The sequence below is a fragment of the Heloderma suspectum genome, chromosome Z, assembly GCF_057233095.1.
Source record: "Heloderma suspectum isolate Gila_16-S chromosome Z, 16-S_ref, whole genome shotgun sequence".
Classification (NCBI taxonomy): Eukaryota; Metazoa; Chordata; class Lepidosauria; order Squamata; family Helodermatidae; genus Heloderma; species Heloderma suspectum.
Genome location: NC_139476.1, coordinates 7,404,735 through 7,423,931, shown reverse-complemented (window position 1 = coordinate 7,423,931; position 19,197 = coordinate 7,404,735). Strand labels below are relative to the sequence as shown.

The 19,197-nt window shown below is 46.3% G+C and overlaps 1 protein-coding gene across 2 annotated transcripts in view; it reads left to right on the top strand.

Annotated features, from left to right (window-relative positions):
- Positions 1-19,197, top strand: part of SCAMP4 (secretory carrier membrane protein 4) — a 36,321-nt gene that overhangs the window by 7,337 nt on the left and 9,787 nt on the right. The window contains exons 1-6 of one of the 2 annotated variants that reach the window (XM_084826427.1): positions 7,549-9,434; positions 11,306-11,362; positions 11,811-11,939; positions 12,713-12,869; positions 15,714-15,815; positions 19,049-19,166. In XM_084826427.1, the coding sequence (XP_084682553.1) occupies positions 11,356-11,362; positions 11,811-11,939; positions 12,713-12,869; positions 15,714-15,815; positions 19,049-19,166 (513 nt within the window). In that variant the 5' untranslated portion in view covers positions 7,549-9,434; positions 11,306-11,355. Of the gene's footprint in view, positions 1-7,548; positions 9,435-11,305; positions 11,363-11,810; positions 11,940-12,712; positions 12,870-15,713; positions 15,816-19,048; positions 19,167-19,197 lie in introns of those variants that run through there. The other variant, XM_084826426.1, reaches the window with a different exon arrangement.

The following is a 19,197-nucleotide window of genomic DNA, read 5'->3' as shown; positions in this document are numbered from 1 at the left end:
AATGCTCCTGCATTTTGAAGAGTCCAATCTCCCTGTCTTGGAGCCGTATAAGTTTATTTTGTTTATTTATGAAATAGATTTATATACTGCTTCCCGTATTTAAAAATGTATATAAGTAGTTTACAAGGAGATTAAAATATATTAAAGACATTGAAAGACATTGCGATATACATTAGAATACATAATGATAATGGGGTAACCCAAAGTCATGTTGGGCTGCAGAGGCGCACACACTTCAGTTCTTTATTCAAGCTGCTTGTACAGCTAACAGCAGTGTAGTGGAACCCAGGTTCACAGGACCAGTATTTTTTTTTTTTTATTAGCAGGCTCTCTGATGTCATCTGGTACCCCCGAGTTCCCTGTTCCCTTTGAGCTTAGCTGCAATCCTCACAGTAGCTGTGAGGAATTTTCCCAACAAAAATATATTGTTCCTTATTGTAATGCCAAGTATTTTGGGTCTGGCTTGGTCTTAAGTGCTTGTTCAAGACCCATTCAGCTTTACAAAAGACCTGCTCCGGAGGAGAGAGGAAAGCCAGTTTATTGGTGGGAATCAACACCGCTCCTCAAATTTTTGGGCTCTCCTTGGGGGCAGCGATATGGGGACTGTCACTTCTCAGAATTTCCCACTACACCACTGTAGAGTTGGTATCAAATATGAAATGGGGAACTGCAAGCGGGGCACCACACCCCAAAGTTTTTATAATAAACCCCAACCATCTGAGAGTAGCTTGTTCTAAAACTATCTCTAAGGGTGCAATCCTGTGCATGTTTAGACAGAAAAAAGTCATGCATGTTATTGCAAGAAGGAAAGGGGTGATTGTGTGTTTGGGTGTGTGTGTGTGTCTGATTGCTGAAGCATGACTATACAAAAAGGAAATGAACATGATGAGAAGATGTCTCTAGGATATACAGCACCCTTTCTGGCTCTCCTGGTCTATGTGGTCTTCGTTCTCCTTGACCTTGCTGCTGTCTTCGATCCAGTCGAACACCGTCTCCCCAGCGTAGCTGACTGGGTGTTGAAGGACGTTTTCCTGTGTAAATGTGCATAGGATTGTGCCCTTAATCTTTAAATGGAAGTTGCTGTGTCGCACATTTAAAAGCCTGCCCTTTTTTTAACGCTCTCCCAGTAGATGTTGCAACAAAAGCTTATTTTGTGGTATGGTTTCTGCTGCTGGGAATGTTTGCAATAATTGTTTTAGCACCCTGTTTCATATGAACTGTGTGTGAATTGGATGAAAGCTGCCTTAGGGTTCCTTTTCAGGCCCCCAAAGCAGGGCACTTTATATATAAATATATATAACGAATCAAGTTCTGTAGCATGCAGGACAGGGTTTGCGGGAGGGAGTTGTCCCATTCATTTGTGGGAGTGGGGGCACTCCTGTGCTATTCATGACAGGACTTGGCGGACTTCAGGCCTCCGTGATCTACTTTGTTTTTACTAGAACCCAAGTTCCACCAGCAAAACTACAGTCTGCGGGCATATACTAAGAATAAAGGAACGGGTACCTCTGAGCACATGCTCTGTGCAATGGTTTGTGATCAGTTCGAGAACCAAGCTCACAAATCCTTCCACATGAGATTCCACTTCTTGTTCTCCCCCCACCCACCCCACCCTGGTCCCTTTCCCCTCTTTTTCAACTGAATTGAATTGTTGCATTGCAGGAAGCCTTTTAGTTCTTGCTATTGTTAGACAATTAGAAATCAGAATCCCCTGCTCATCTTACAGATCTGTTAGTAGATCCCAAACTACCTAATGCCCATCTCCGAGTTACTGTACAATCTTGTACATGTCTACTCAGAAGTAAGTCCCACTGTGTTCAATGGGATGTAACTACCTGCGTGTTTAGGATTGCAGCCGTAACAGCTGTATAATGTGACAAGCGGAAATTGGAAGAGTGTAGTTTTTTTCCCCTAACATAGAAAGGCATGGGATTAAGAAGCTTCACCAGTTGGATTTCTACTTATTGTTCTGGAGGTTAAAGATGTGGGAGCCCCTATCGAAGGATGGGAAGGCAGGTAAGGTAATAATATTTAAGTAAATAAAATAATAAAATAAAACCATTATTATTTCATTTCTATACTGTCTGATAGCTGAAGCTCTCTGGGTAGTTCACAGAAATTAAATTGGTGGTGCATTAAAATGCAATATGTCCATCGCTTAAACAAAAACAAAAAAAATCAAAGCATCCCACATGAAACATTTTAAATATTCTAGCAATTATATATACTAAACACAAACAAAATATAACAGCATTAAAACTAGCAAACATTGGTTATCTAATGAAAAGGGCAACCCAAACACTTCCTGGAACGAATGTGGTTGTTCTCTTGCATGTTGTTATTGCAAGAAGGAAAAGGGTGAGTGGGCACGTGTGTGTGTGTGTGTCTGATTGCTGAAGCAAGGCTATACAAAAAGGAAATGAACATGATGAGAAGATGTCTCTAGGATATACAGCACCCTTGCTGGCTCTACTGGTCTTCGTTCTCCTTGACCTTGCTGCTGTCTTCGATCCAGTTGAACACTGTCTTCTTGACCCCTTTCAGAAATTTCCAGAAAATGAACACCACTGCGCTCCAGAACATTCCTCATCAGCCCAGTCCTGCATCTTCAAGGCGATGCTTCTGCTGGGATATCTTCATTGTTTCCTCCAGTGCAGCACATCCAAGGCCAAACTTCTCATCTCTCCTCGCATTTTGTCATCTTCCTTCGTTTGAGAACGTTGCCACCCAGTGTGTTTGTTTATTTATTTATTTATTAAATGTATTAATCGCCCATCTGGCTGGTCACCCAGCCACTCTGGGCGATGTACAACACACCATAAAACAATTTAAAACAATAAAATTCTACCATAAAAATTGTTTTAAAATACCCTAACCCACCCCAAATGCCTGCCTGAACAACCACGTTTTTAATGCACGACGGAAGCTCATTTAATGCACGACGGAAGCTGTGTTGATCAGGCACAAGCCGTTGATTTACCCTTTGACCCTTCTCCAAATATTCAGCCCATCACCAAATTAAGTCACTTCTCCCTTCACAACATTACCAAAATATGCCCCAATCCATGCTCTGGCCATCTTCTAGTCATAGAATAGTAGGGTTGGAAGGGGCCTACTAGGCCATCGAATCCAACCCCCTGCTCAGTGCAGGAATCCAAGTCAGAGCATCCCTGACAGATGGCTGTCCAGCCTCGTCTTGAAGGCCTCCAGTGTGGGAGAGCCCACCACCTCCCCAGGTAATTGGTTCCATTGTCGTATTGCTCTTACAGGAAGTTTTTCCTGATGTTCAGCCGGAATCTGGCTTCCTGTCACTTGAGCCCATTATTCCGTGTCCTGCACTCTGGGATGATCAAGAAGAGATCCTGGCCTTCTTCTCTGTGACAACCTTTCAAGTACTTGAAGAGTGCTATCATATCTCCCCTCAGTCTTCTCTTCTCAAGGCTAAACATGCCCAGTTCTTTCAGTCTCTCTTCATAGGGCTTTGTTTCCAGTCCCCTGATCATCTTTGTTGCCCTCCTCTGAACCCTCTCCAGTTTGCCTGCATCCTTCTTAAAGTGTGGTGCCCAGAACTGGACACAGTACTCCAGATGAGGCCTAACCAGTGCTGAGTAGAGGGGAACTAGTACTTCCCGGGATTTGGAAGCGATTCTTCTATGAATGCAGCCCAAAATAGCATTGGCCTTTTTTGCAGCCACATCACATTGTTGGCTCTTACTCAGCTTGTGATGGACAACAGTTCCAAGATCCTTCTCGCTTGTAGTGTGGTTGAGCCACGTATCCCCCATCTTGTAACTGTGCATTTGGTTTCTTTTTCCTAGGTGCAGAACTTGGCATTTGTCCCTATTAAATGTCATTCTGTTGTTTTCTGCCCAGCGCTCCAGTCTATCCAGATCACTTTGAATTTTGTTTGTCTTCCAAAGTATTAGCTATCCCTCCCAATTTTGTGTCATCTGCAAATTTGATCAGCATTCCCTGCACCTCCTCCTCCAAGTCATTCATAAAAATGTTGAAGAGCACTGGGCCCAGGACTGAGCCCTGCGGTACCCCGCTCGTTACCTCTCCCCAGTTTGAGAAGGTCCCATTGATAAGCACTCTTTGAGTCCGATTCTGTAGCCAACTGTGGATCCACCGGATCGTTGTTTCAGCTAGCCCACTTTGAGCTAGTTTGCTCATCAGGAGATCATGGGGCACTTTGTCGAAAGCTTTGCTGAAGTCAAGGTATATGATGTCTACAGCATTCCCACGGTCTACAAGGGAGGGTCTGGCAGGACTTGTTTTTGACAAATCCATGTTGGCTTCGAGTAATCACAGCATTGTTGTCAAGGTGCTTCCAGATGGATTGCTTTATCATCTGCTCCAGAATTTTCCCAGGGATTGATGTCAGACTGACTGGTCTGTAGTTCCCAGGTTCCTCCTTTTTACCCTTTTTGAAGATAGGGACAACGTTAGCCCTTCTCCAGTCATCTGGCACTTACCCCATCCTCCATGATTTCTCAAAGAGAATAGACAGCGGTTCTGAGAGTTCTTCTGCCAGTTCCTTTATGACTCTAGGATGCAGTTCATCTGGCCCTGGAGATTTGAACTCATTCAAAGTAATGAGGTGTTCCTTGACTATATGCCTGTCGATCTCCAGCTGCAATCCTGCCCCTTCAGCCTGTACTTCGCCTTTGCCAGGGGGGTCATAGACCCTCTTTTGGGAGAAGACTGAGCCAAAGTAGGAATTGAGCACCTCTGCCTTTTCTTTGTCATCTGTTATCATTTTGCCATCCTTATTTAATAGCTGAACCACCATTTCTTTCCTCTGCCTTTTACTATGCACGTAGCTGAAGAAAGCCTTTTTGTTGTTTTTAGCATCCCTCGCTAACCTCAGCTCATTCTCAGCTTTAGCCTTCCTGACACCATCCCTGCAATTCTGTGCTACCTGCCTGTACTCTTCCTTTGTTACTTGGCCTTCTTTCCACTTCCTACATGTGTCCTTGTTTGTTTTCAGGTCATCCCTAAGCTTTTTGTGAAGCCACATTGGCTTCTTCTGTTGTCTTCCACCTTTTCTTCTTGTTGGAATTGCTTGTGATTGTGCCTTGAGAATTTCCTTTTTTAAAAGCTCCCACCCATCTTGGACTCCTTTTCTCGCTAGCATCGCTTGCCATGGGACCTTACTGATCATTGTTCTGAGTTTATGAAAATCAGCTTTCCTAAAATCCAGGGTACGCGTTTGACTACACTCGGCTTTTGCTTCCCTTAGAACCAAGAACTCAAGTACAACATGGTCGCTTTCCCCCAGAGTTCCTGTAACTGCTACTTTATCCACTAAGTCATCTCTGTTGCTTAGGATCAAGTCAAGGATAGCCGATCCTCTAGTTCCTTCCTCTACTTTCTGTAGGAGGAAGTTATCCGCCACACAAGTCAGGAATTTCCTGGAGGGGCCATGTTTTGCAGAATTTGTCTCCCAACAAATATCGGGGAAATTGAAGTCCCCCATTACTACTACATCATGCTTCCTTAAAACATTGGCTATTTGCTTTTCAAAAGTTTCATCCTTGTCTTCTCCTTGATTGGGTGGCCGGTAGTAGACTCCGACCACCAGGTTCCTTTTATTCTTTGCTCCATTTATTTCAACCCAGATGCTCTCGATGGGGCTACCAAGCTCCTCCTCCTGTATTTCTGTGCAGAGATATGTATTTTTCACATACAGTGCAACCCCACCTCCCTTTCTGTTCCTCCTGTTCTTTTTGAACAAGTTATATCCTTCAATTGCTGTATTCCAGTCATGAGAGTCATCCCACCAAGTCTCAGTTATACCTATCAGGTCATAATTTCCCTCTTGTATTAAGAGTTCAAGTTCGTTCTGTTTGTTTCCCATACTCTGGACATTAGTATATAGACATCGAAGACCATGTGCTTCATAGTCTGACTTTCTTCCTACATGTGTCTGAAGACTATTATTGGGCGCTATCAGAGCTGTTCTCTCCATTACAGTGCATGCACCTATGTCCATTGTTACCCCCAACATTACATCTCCCTTCCCCGTAGGATTCAGTTTAAAGCCCTCCTGATGAAGTTCTTCATGCTGTGGCCAAACACTGTCTTCCCAGCCTTTGTGAGGTGCAACCCATCCCTAGCCAACAGCCCATCTTCCAGGAAGTATAGCCCGTTGTCCCAGAATCCAAATCTCTCTCGTCGGCACCACCTTCGTAGCCAGTCATTCACCCGGAGTATTTTTCGTTCCCTTTCTATCCTTCTTCTAACTACTGGAAGGATGGATGAGAAAACTATCTGGGCCCCAAAGTTCTTGAGTTTCCTTCCCAAAGCTTCAAAGTCCGACATGATCTCTTCGTAGCTCCGCTTGGCGGTATCATTTGTTCCCACATGGATGAGAAGGGATACCTGTCAGTGGGCTTTATGAGTGCAGGCAACCTTTCAGTCACGTCTCTAATCTGTCCTCCCGGGAGACAACATACCTGGCGAGTCCATGGGTCTTCGCGACATACTTGGGTCTCGATCCCACGCAGCAAGGAGTCTCCCACTACTACCACTCTTCTCTTCTTCTTGTAGGCCTGGGTTTCATCGCCTCTGTTTGACTGACCTTTAGCCTCTTGCTCACTCTCATGCAGGTTCCCCTGTGATTCTTCCTCTGCAGGCTGTCCTCCAGTCTCACCCTCGAGTACCTGGAATCAGTTCCACAGCTCCACTGCTTCCACTGGTGCAGAGTGGCGTCTAGTTCTTCTTCTCCTAACTGTCACCCTTTTCCAAGGAGTATCCTCTATTCCGTTTTTCTTCACCTCAGCATTTCCCGCTGCCTCATCTTGCTGTTGCTCTTCAAGCTTCTGGTCTGCCCTTTGCTGCTGTAGTTCCCCCATTCTGTCCAAGAACTCTTCGTGTTCTCTTACTCCCCGGAGGGTCGACAGTCGCCGCTCCAGTCCACTTACTTTTTCCTCCAGCAGCGTGATCAGCTTGCACTTGTTGCAGGTGTGGGCCATGTTGTTCCCAGGCAAGAAAACAAACATTGCACACACCTTGCAGGTCACCACCACTGGAGAGTCTTGTCCTTCCATAGCCTCTTTTCCCTTTTTGTGTCTAGCTTTGTGATTGTTCTAGACTAGCCTGTGCCTGCTCCTCTACTCAGTAGAGGTTAAAAGCAGAGTCCCACTGGTGTGAAAGTGTGTGTTACAAGACAAATAAATGGAAAAAAGTTAGTTACAATAAAAAATAAAAATAATTTTTAAAAAATGTTAGGGGCCTCCCCCTTGACCTCCCCTGCCGAACTCCCCTGGCCAACTCCTGTTTGCTTCCCCTGTCCGCTCGCTCTGTTCGCTCGCTCTCTGGGAGCTTGCCTGCTTCTGTAGTCCCTGGACCAGCTGGAGCAGCTTGCTCTGCTCTGCTCTGCTCTGCTCAGCTGGGAGGTGGGAAAAACGCCTCCCAGCATTCATCTTCTCTCTGGTCTTCCATTATCTCCCCTTGGTCTGTTCGTACCCATCCATTACTGGGTTCCTATGATCAGGCACTGTCCTTCCTTAAATCCCTGCCCTGGTTTCCTGTCTGCTTCTGGATCCAGCCCTTGACTTTACCTTCAAAACCCTCCAGTGGTCACCCTTGACCTTCTGTCTCTCCACTTGTATATGACAAACTCATCTCTACCTGTTGACTGTTTCTCCATCACCCTCAACTGGCTGAGGGTTTCCTGTTGCCCATTCTCCCATGGAATGGCCTCCTGGAACGCCTCCCTCCCTCTTGCAAAATTCCTGGCAAACGTGAAGCCAAATCAGATAAATTCATAGGGCTGTCGATGGCTACTAGTTTCCATGGCTATATGGCATCTGTAGGATAAGAGCCAGGACGTCTCTGAATACCAGTTGCTGGGGTACCAGAGTGGGAAAGGATTATTGCCCCCATGTCCTGCCTGTTGACTTCCTGTAGACATCTGGTTGCCCGCTGCAGGGAAACTGGATATTGGATTAGACAGACATAAGAGCCCTCCTGGATAAGACCAAGGGTCAATCTAGTCCATCATTCAGTTCACACAGTGGCCAACCAGCTGTTGACCTCTGATTCAGCAGGGCTGATTTTTCATTCTTAATGCATTCTTGGGGAACTCGTGGAATTGTAGGACTTCTTTCCCATCTAAATATGTATTCCCTATGAAAAGGGAAACTAACTCAGTTTGATCCTTCCCAACTCCTCCAGGTAGCCCAGTATTCTAGTCATGTGGCATCTTAAGCTACTCCACCCGCTTTTCCCTTGCTACGCCGTATACTTGGAACCATCCTCCCAGAGCAGCTGTCTGGTGCCACCTCTCTTCAAATCCACCTCAGATCCCCTTTTTCCCCCTGCAGTTAATCCTGATCCCAAACTGTCATAAAGCTTGCAAATAGGTAACTGATTCTCCTTTTGGGGTCCTTCACTGTTTGGATTTAGAGCATGCCAGGACTTGTTGAACACATCCTCAGGACACCAGGTCGGGGAGTGCTGATTTAGACCTAAGCTGCTTGTGTGCTGTGACCCTTTCCTTTGCTTAGCGATTGGAGGCATCTCCATTAGGCCGCATGAATAAGAACTCTTAGCAGATTATTCATTGCAAAAAAAGAGAATGTGAAACATATTATGCTCAATATAGCAAATAGATGGTTGTTTATTTGCTCAGTCGCTTCCGACTCCTCGTGACTTCGCGGACCAGCCCATGCCAGAGCTCCCTGTCGGCCGTCACCACCCCCAGCTCCCCCAAGGCCGAGTCCGTCACCTCCAGAATGTCATCCGTCCACCTTGCCCTTGGTTGGCCCCTCTTCCTTTTGCCTTCCCCTTTCCCTAGCATCAGCATCTTCCCCAGGGTGTCCTGTCTTCTCATGATGTGGCCGAAGGACTTCAGTTTTGCCTTTCATATCCCCTCAAGTGAGCAGTCTGGCTTTATTGCCTGGAGTATGGACTGGTTTGATCTTCTTGCAGTCCAAGGCACTCTCAGAATTTTCCTCCAACACCACAGTTCAAAAGCATCTATCTTCCTTCGCTCAGCCTTCCTTATGGTACAAAATAAATCGTACGCTTATTTTAAATCTTGCTGTTTTGCCATGCATCGTGGAATTGAGATTTTTTCCCATGAAATATTTGGAAGTGTTAATGCCAGGTCCTGTCTGGGCACAACATATGGAAGAAAAACTAAATTAAGATGGTGAAACTCCAAAGCACAATGTACACTGATGGAGCTCTTTTTAAAATGAAATTATTTTCTAACATATTTATATTCTGGCAATCTGTCCCACAGTATGGTGCACGTGCGCTCGCTCACACACGCTCACACACACACACACACACAGTCCCTAACAAACAACAGATCTAAAACCCAATGATAAAATAACACTAGAAGAAATAAAAAGGGAAAAACAAGAAAATGTGTTCTGCAGAACGATAAGCGAGGACATAGTTAATCGTTCTGTATGCCAAAGGTATGTATAAGTGAGATGGTCTTTGCTAAATGTTGACAGAGATCGGAGCTGAACAAACCTCCTGGAGTAGAAGTAACTTCTCAGCTTTGCGTGCTCAAACAGAAAACCTCGGTCCTGTGTCATTTCACCAATGGCGTCTCTGACCAATACTGAGATATGGATCCAGGCTTCTGTTGAAGGCCTAAGTGGGCAAGCAGGATCGCGTAAGAGGTGGCAGTCTTCTAGATAGTCTGCTCTCAAAAAGTTGGTTGAAGTTATTAAATATTTCCATTGTCATAAGGTCTAGGAACTTGTTTCAGTGTTTCTCCCCTGCTTCTGTATGTGAAAGCACGATATTTTGTGAACTGCCTGGAGAGCTTTGGCTCCTGGATAGTATAGAAATGCCTGTTGTGGAGAATGTGGATAAGGAGACATTTTTCTCCCTCTCCCATAATACTAGAACCCAAACGGGTCATCCCATGAAGCTGATGGGTGGGAGATTCGGAACAGATACAGGGAAGGCCTTCTTCATACAGCGCAGAGTTAAACTATGGAATTTGCTACCACAAGATGTAGCGATGGCCACCAGTTTGGGTGGCTTTAAAAGGGGCTTAGACAAATTCTGGAGGAGAAGGCTATCAACGGCTACTAGTCCTGATGGCTACGTGCTACCTCTGGTACCAGAGGCAGTGAGCCTTTGTACACCAGTTGCTGGGGAACATGGGCGAGAGGGTGCTGTTGCACTCATGTCCTGCTTGTGGGTTTCCCGTGGACAGCTGGTTGGCCACTGTGTGAACAAAATGCTGGACTAGGTGGACCCTTACCGTGATCCAGCAGGGTTCCTTTTGTGTTCTTATGTTCTTAATCAATGAAATCATACCTAAGAGGTGGCTTACAAAATTGAAAATATTCAACATGACTGTTTTTCCTGTCGTAAATAAAATTGTAGCTGGCTTTCTTAAAAATGCTGGGTTCTGTGCTCTGGAAGGCCCAAACTCCCACCCTTTCAGGGAAGCGTGGGATTTCTTCCCTTCTGATGCTTTTTGTGTTTGGAACGCGGGGCTGTGGCCCTCGACTCTAACCGCTGTCTGTCGCTGCTCCTGCTTCTTGGCAAACCTGGGTGCTGCTGAGAGCAGACACTCGCCTCTTTGTAGTCCCTTGATAACTTTTTTTAAAGTGATTTCCTTGAACTGTCACAAGGGGTCTTCTGTCCATGTGCTGAAAGAGAGGGGAGGCTGCAGCTGTTTTGGGGGCACAAGGCTTAAAATACGCAGATCATGTGACCTAATTGGGAGGGAGGGCTGTCGAAGCTTAGACACTAGCAAAAGATCCTTTTATTTTAGCATCCTTTTTCACAGCATTGTCATTCCATCTCCCTCGATACACATGGTGCTTTTTTACCGAGTAATGCAAGTCTGGAAAGACAGTTCTCTGCCCCAAAGTGGTTACAATCTATGTATCAGTGGGGCTGGGGGGAATGACAAAGGCAAAGAGTGTTGTGGGAATATAGGTGCAAACTTGCAGTTTGCCTTTTATTCGAAAGACAATAGATCTAAAACCCAATGATATAATAACACTGGGAGAGAGGTTGAGCCAAAAGGGTTTATGGAAGGAGCATCCGGGGAGGCCTCTTGTGAGAGGCGGTGCAGTTTGCAAGTAAGCCTTCATGCTACTGGTTTCTGTATTTTATTTTATTGCCTCCGTCCCTGATATATTTTTTTCGCATGTGGGTTGGCCAGTGAGGAGGTGGGTTTTTTCCTAGTGACTCATCCTTAAGAGGCCATGACAAGTAACGGAGTTCCTTGTCTCGTCCAGGCTGCACTGAAGAGACAGCTTAGGAAATGTTGGCCTAACCTCTGCTGGGTCTTAGAATTTCTTCTTGTCTCTTGTAGGTCCAGCTCTGCGTGACTTAAAACTCCCGTGAGGGCCACCTGAGGAAGGAATGGCAGGTAACAAAGAAAACCAGAACAGCTTGAGTTAAAATTGGCGTACATGGGTGTCCTTTGCCATCCTGTTTCCTTTCTGTGGCTACCCGTTGAACACTGCCTCTTATGCATGGAAATCATGCAAATAGCAAGATAAATACATCGCCTGAAGAACCGTACGTGCTGGCCCAGCATACAAAATTTGGCAGAAATTTGTCCAGACAACAGCAATTTCCTGTGCTCGGGACCTTCGACCTGTGTTTCTTTCAGCTTCCTGCTTCTTTCATTTCTAAGCCCCAAACAATGTGCATAAAAGTGCAGATATTTTTATGCAAGTTTGAGTATTTTTATTTGCATTTTGTAATTTCTGTTGTGGTGACCGGTGGTTCTAAATGCTAAACTTGACCTGTGAAATTACCACTTCTGTCCGTAAGCAGCAGTGATTTTTTAAAAATAAATTCCCTTTTTGTAGAGAGAGTGAACAACTTCCCACCGCTTCCGAAGTTTATCCCGCTGAAACCGTGCTTCTACCAGAACTTTTCTGATGAGATTCCCGTTGATCACCAGACGCTGGTGAGAAGGATCTATCACTTATGGATATGTAAGTTCAAGGCAGCAGTACTCAGTGGGAGTGGAGGGAAGAGGAGGGCTCGGGATTTGTGTATTTAACGCAGTGTCTTTGGAGTTTAACCAGGCCTGCGTGCTTGTTGGGTGTAGGTTTCAGCTTCCTCAAAAAAAACCCTCAGCTTTCATGTTATTTTAAAAAACACCAAGCTGCTAGTCCTTATGGCTGCAGAGAGATGCTCAAAAGTGTGTGAGCAAAGCTGCTAAAACCTCACAAGCCAAAGGGGTGGCGGGATAAGGGTTCTAGGAATTGTGGGGCAAGGCTTCACTACAAAGGTCCTCCCCTGCCCAGCAAAACCAGAATATCTTATGCAAAACATCAGCCATTGTGCTCCCTCTTGCCAAAGGAAAAAAAATGTATACAGAAGGCACAATATTGGATTATTTGGGAGCTGAATTGTATTCAGTGCTGTGAGAATACACATGAAAAAGCACCCTGTTTTATCTCTGTGTTTCACGTCAGCAGTCTGCAAAGAACCCAGGGCGCCCATGGACTCTGTACACTGCATGATTTATCTTAATAGAGGTCACTTCCCCCAAGAGGCAGCGATGGCCTCAAAGAAGGATTAGACCAGCCGTCCCCAGCCTGGTGCCTTCCAGATGTGTAGGACTACAACTCCCACTGCCCCCCAGCCAACATCTGGAGGGCACCAGGTTGAGGAAGGCCACTTCAAAACACTGTCTTTTTATCCATGGTATACGGCGGCCTCTTTTTATCCGTAACTTACTGCATCCTCTTCTTATCCACAGTTTACTCGATTACTTTGGCCGTCAATCTTGTTGCTTGCATGGCCTGGTGGATCAGTGGTGGTAACGGTGCCAATTTCGGCTTTGCCGTCCTCTGGCTCATTCTCTTCAGCCCTTGCAGTTATGTCTGCTGGTTCCGACCGGTCTACAAAGCCTTTAGGTAATTGCACACCGGTGTGTCTTTATCCCCCTTCTCTGAAATCCCACGCATCAGAGGCTGACGTGGTAGAGTCCTCATGAGGGAGAATGAGCCGCAGCACAGCTCAAGCATGACTTTTTGACCGCATCCCTCTGTTTTTGTTTTAAAAAGAAGATCTCCGCAAGTAGAAATCTAGCTTTTCAAAAAAGGAAGTTTCTAGCCAAGGCTTGCCCTTGCTGTGCTAGTAATTTTTACTTTACACTTCTGTGCGTGCCACCCCCCACACACACACACACGCACGCACGCTTGACCACCTCATTCCACTGCCTTTGTAGACCAGGGGTAATTCGGAATGGATCCCAATTAAGTCTGTTTAAGGCTGAAGAATGGGAGTGTGCTAGAGCATTTTTCCAATACATGCTTTTTAAAACAACAACACTGAAATGAGTTATTTCCTATTCTGGTTGGTTTGTCTTTTTGGGGGGTAGCTGAGCACCGTGGATCTGGCCCCCATGGCATATTTCCCTGAACCCCCTGCAGCCCTTGTAGCATGAGTCTAAAAATATTTGCTCAGTACACTTAGGAGGAAACGCTTCTGCGACTCTAGGCTCGCCTCTAGGGAGTCTGCAGGAGCTTCCCCAATAAATGTGGGATTCATTTCCGCGTTTCATTCTGGAAATGGTGAACTGGAGAAGGGGCAGTCCCACCTTCCACCCGAGGCTGGGAATCTTGCTTTGTCTTGCCTCCGGAAGGTATGGCTTGGGACCGCAATACCTGACAGCATACCTCTCCCTAAATGAACCTCCCCGTACGCTACGTTCAGCATCTAAGGCCCTCCTCTGAGTGCCTCCTTCAAAGGAAGCTCAGAAGGCAGCAATGAGGGAGAGGGCCTTCTCTGTGGTTGCCCCCCACCTGTGGAACAAGCTCCCTGATGAGGTTAACCCCGGCGCCAACATTATTATCTTTTCAGCACCAGGTTAAGACCTCTCCCTTTTCCCAGGCATTTGGCAGCACATGATGAGTTTTAACTGGTCCTGGATGTGTCTTTAGTTATGACTCATTTGAGTTATATGTTGTTTGTTTATGATCTGTGTGCTTTTTGGTAAACGGCTTTTAAACTTTTTATATTGTACTTAATGTTTTAACTTTTGTAAACTGCCCAGAGAGCTTCAGCTGTGGGGCAGTACATAAATACATAAGTTCTCTGTGTGCCCCCAGGGGCCGCCAGAAATCTCTGTGCTGCCCAGGTTTTCGTGTGTGTTGGCAGGCCCCCTGGCTTTTCTGACGTGGCTTTGAGGAGCTATTTTCCCTGCTAATCCTGCTCCTAGAGCTGGATTATTGCCGGCTCACCCCTTTTAGCCGAAGGGCATGTGAGCCAACAGCGGTAGAGGATTTGCAGCCCTGGAAAGGCTCGTGTTTGAGCATGCATGAGCGTGGGCCGAGACAGCCTGGCTGTGTTTGTAACGGAGGCAGGGATTCTGGTTTCGCACATCTTTCCCAACCTCTTAACAGATTAACCTCTTTCCTTCCCCACCCTCCCCAAATATAAAGCTAGAGGCATCTTCGCTTTTATACCCAAGCGTGTAAAGAGTAAGTATTACCCTTCTCCTCTCTCAGCCTGACCTGCCTCACAGGGTTGTCGTGAAGTTTTTAAAAAATGAAATATGTGGAGGGGGAGAACTATGTAAACTAGGGAGGGGTAAGAGAGAGATCCAAATCATCGATCGATTGATTGAATGTACATAGTGCCCAACTGACAACTGGCCTTGGGGCAATTTAGAGTCATAAAACCCCAAAACAAACAATAAAATAACGGCAAATACAGCTAATGAAGCTATCACGGTATTTCAGATATTAAAGCAGCCTTACCCATCCTGGTGTCTTCCAGACGTTGTGGGATTCAATTCCCATGTACCCCAGCCATCATGATGGAAGTTGTAGTCCAAAACATCTGCAGTGCACCCGGTTGGGGACGGTGGCATTAAAATGCCAGCAGTAAAGTTGATAACCAGAGCAACAGATGAAAGATTAAATGCCTGCTAGAAGAGGAAGGTCTTAACCGAGTGTCTAAACATGTACAGGGAAGACACCAGGCAGAACTCCCTGCGAAGGGCATTCCACAGACAGGGGGCCACTACAGAGAAGGCTCTTTCCTCAGTAGCTGCCCATTGCACTATTAAGGGCAGTGGCACCCAGAGCCTCCAAAGGTGAACTTAATGGTCAAGCAGCCGCATAGAGTAGCTGTCTGGGTGATTTGCAGTAGCTCAGCAAGGGCCTCCAACTTCCAACTGTGTTAGCAAAGGTCGGGTTTAGATCTAAATTAGACAGTGGCAACCCCTGTCCTGTAGTAGCAAAGGTGTGGATTTGTGTCTGCAGGCTGTCCTAGAGCTTGGTTCCTGGGGTGCAGGGGGTAAATGGCTCTCCCTTGCAGCCACCATTTTTGCATCTGGCCCCCACTGGTGGATTTGGGGGTTCTAATTAACTGAGTAGATGGTGCAAGACTGAAGTCTACCCACCCCAGATGTAAACCACCCTGAGCTCTGTGGAGGAAGGGGGGAGGGGCTAACAGAGTTGGGAGGAACCTCAAAGGGCATCTAGTCCAGCCCCCGACGAGGCAGGGAATGTAATTAATTTAAATTTTAAAAGATTAAAGGGAAAGAAACAGAATGAACACGTTTTCCTTCCCTGCTTTTGCCCTGCCCTCCCCCCTCCGCCCCCCGACTGGCTTATGATGACTGGACTGTACTCAGTTTAGCTGTGACCCCGACCTCCCACCTTTTTAACTGCTGCTTATTGTCCTCTGTTGGTTTTATAACTTCCTGCGTGGGCTAACCAGATTTCTCTCCTTGCCCGCCTGCCCCCCAGGTCAGACAGCTCCTTCAACTTCATGATGTTTTTCTTCATTTTCGGAGCGCAATTCATCCTGGTTGTCATCCAAGCGATCGGCATCAGCGGATGGGGGGCTTGGTAAGTGCAGGAACTCCTGGCCCCTTGGTCCTTTGGGTCTTTTTAATTAAAAAAAATGATTTAGATGAATTTTCTAAAAAGAGGCTGAGGGTGTCTACACTTTTAACTGGAAAATATTCAGGGCTGCAGCATGCCAGTCTATCTCAAGGAGCGCCTCCAGCAACAGCAGGGATGCCACTCAGTGAGATCGGCCTCGGTAGGCCTTCTGTCTGTCCCATCATCCAGGACAGCTAGGCTGGTGAGGACTAGGGAGAGGACCTTTTCTGTGGTGGCCCCCACTCTGTGGAATTCCCTCCCTAGTGACCTCCGCCATGCCCCCTCTCTGATGAGCTTTGACCGGGCTTTGAAAACCTGGCTGTTCAGGCAGGCATTTGGGGTGGGTTAGGGTTTTTTAGAGCAGTGTTGTTTTGTTCGGTTGATTATGTAAGTTCGTATTTTGTGTTATTTGTATCGAACACCCCCTAGAGTGGCCGGGTAGCCAGCCAGATGGGCGGCTAATAAATCTAATAAATAATAATAAATAATCTAGCTGATTAGTTGTTTGCTTAGGTTGAGGGTGGGCAGCGCATGGTCCGCAGGCCGCAGGCCTCCCCCCCAACTGAGTTTGTGCCCTCCACTGCATTTGGCACAAACGGGGGGACCCCAGTTTTCCTTCTAAAGCAAAATCGAGCTCCTGGAAGTGCTTTGGGAGCTCAATTTCTCTTTAAAACCAGCCTTGATTTAAAAGAAAATTGGCACATTTTCACATGTCCACTAATTTTGGCAGCCAGTTTAGTGGTGATGGTGGGGAGGGTGTGGCCCTCGCTGGGTACCAAAGGGGGGAAATTGGGCCCCTGGACCAGCAGACGTATATTACTCCATCCAAACACCTTTTTTTTTATCAACCTAAAAATTACTTCCGCCCCCAATTAATTAGATAGCACGCACCCTTTTTCTTTCTTTAAATGACTGCACTTTTTGTAAATGTAGGTACTGACAGAAATGGCAGCATCTCTTCAGGGTAATTTCCCCTTTGTTCCTTCTTGCGGAAGACACAACGTCTCCTGGAAGATGGTGCCTGCCACAATATAGGTCATTATTTATTTATTTGGAAACGGGGACCTAGGAAGCTGCCTTAGACTGACTCTGACCGTGAGTCCATCTAATGAAACATTTCCTACATTGACAGGCAGTAGCTCTCTAGGTTTTCCGACAGGGGTCTTTTCCCAAGGCCCAGGATTGAACCTGGTATCTTCTGCGTGCCAAGAGGTGGTCTGCCACTGAGCTATGTTCCTTTCCCATAAAATATACTTACCTTTCCCCCTTCGGAATGGTGGTGTATTGCCAAAGTGATTTGGTTCTTGATTTTACCTAATATAAGGCAGATCAAGGCAGGCAGCTGTCCTAAGGCTTTATTGGCCAACATATTTATTTATTTATTTATTTATTTACAAAATAGATCCACTGGGTTCTATCCATGGCCTATATGAACACCAGCAATTAATTCAACTGGTCCCAAATCATGGTGTGTGTCCCGGGCAAAGGCACAATAGCTTCTTTCGCTTGGCGGACTGGGTCTCTTTCCAGGTTGTAGTCACAGCATCTCTCCTGCTTCAGTGGTCTGGAATCCCAGAGGCAAGAAGGAGAGAGGCAGCAGTGAAGCCAGCAGCTTTTGGTAGTGGACTCTCACACCAGGCATCCACTGGCTGCCTCCCTTCCTGTTTCTCCAGCTGTCTTTTATAGTCCATTAGCAGGGCCTTGCAGCAGTCTGTCCTGTAGGCCTAGTCCATCCTACCTGTGCTGATTGCCTGCACTTGTGGGAAATGCAGCATCACCACCCCAGTCCTAGCAGTCTCTGCTTAAAGGGATATTCCCATGGTTGCTCATAGCAAGCAGCCCTATAGCTTGGCAGCTTCTAGGAGCTGCTGTGTCCAAGCTTTTTCCTCGGGAGTAAAGGCATGAAGGGAAGCTGTGACAGGTCACACCTGACTCTTCGAAGTACAATTCATCTTCCAGTAGGTTCCCAATTGTTGTTGTTGTTGTTCAGTCGTTCAGTCGTGTCTGACTCTTCGTGACCCCATGGACCATAGCACGCCAGGCCTTCCTGTCCTGCGCACTCTCCCGGAGTGTGCTCAGGTTCATATTCATTGCATCGGTGATGCTATCTAGCCATCTCATCCTCTGCCATCCCCTTCTCCTTTTGCCTTCAGTCTTTCCCAGCATCAGGGCCTTCTCCAGTGAGTTTTCTCTTCGCAGTAGGTGGCCAAAATACTTGAGCTTCAGCTTCAGTACCTGTCCTTCCAATGAGCAGTCAGGGTTGATTTCCTTTAGGATTGAGTGATTTGACCTCCTTGCAGTCCAGGGGACTCGTAAGAGTCTTCTCCAGCACCACAGTTCAAAAGCATCAATTCTTCGGCGCTCAGCCTTCCTTATAGTCCAGCTCTCACAGCCATACATTACTACTGGAGGTTCCCAATACAGGTGGTTTATTTATGGGTGAACTTGTTCAGATCCTTCATTGGCAATTTAATCAACACCCCCAAAATAGTATGGGTGCAGTTCTTAATTTCTAACGTGCTGTTTTGTACGTGGTGTGGAGGGTTTCTTTTTCTTCACTAAAAAAAATGACCACTTCAGTACAAATAATTAATATTCACACAAAGGACCAAACATATCTGTAATGCGATGGGAACATAAAATGCTGGGCAGAGAACTTGTCTTGTACGTGTGTATTAAAGGACTAGGAAAGTTTCTGGTGACTAGTCCATATGGCTGTAAAAGCAGGTGGGTGGAATCTTGTGAGCTTAGAGAGAGGCTGGATTGTGTGGTGGCTAGTGAAGCCAGGAAAAAAATCATTTAAAAAACCTAAAAAGCATTAAAACCACAGAATAAATTCTGGCAATCCATCGTCCAGATGATCATATTTCTTATGAAGTCTTTTGCTTGCGCATGCAGCCCCTAGTGGGAGACTCTGGTTACCTTCCTTTGGAACAAGCCAGGATATCAAAGTGACTTCAAGCCATGATTTAACATCCTGGCTTGTTCCAACACTGTGCACTAGCGATTCCTGGTTCTGGTGAGGCGGCAATCGGTGGTTGATTAGAGGCTTCCTGGTTTCAGGGTGGCAGAGGGAAGAGCGAAGGGGATGTGTGTGTGAGCAACCGTGTGTAAGCCTATCTTAATAAAAATGTTTGCTGAAACATGAGAGATCTTTTCAGAAACTCTTGTCTTCCTCCCCTTGACTTCTCTTTCAGCGGCTGGCTAGCTGCCGTGACGTTCTTCAGCACAAATGTTGGGGCTGCTGTAATCATGGTTTTCTCAGCCATCATGTTCACGTTATCAGCCGTCGTGATGTTTGCCTGCCTCATCCGGGTAAGTGGGGTTTCTTTGGGGCTGGTCTTCG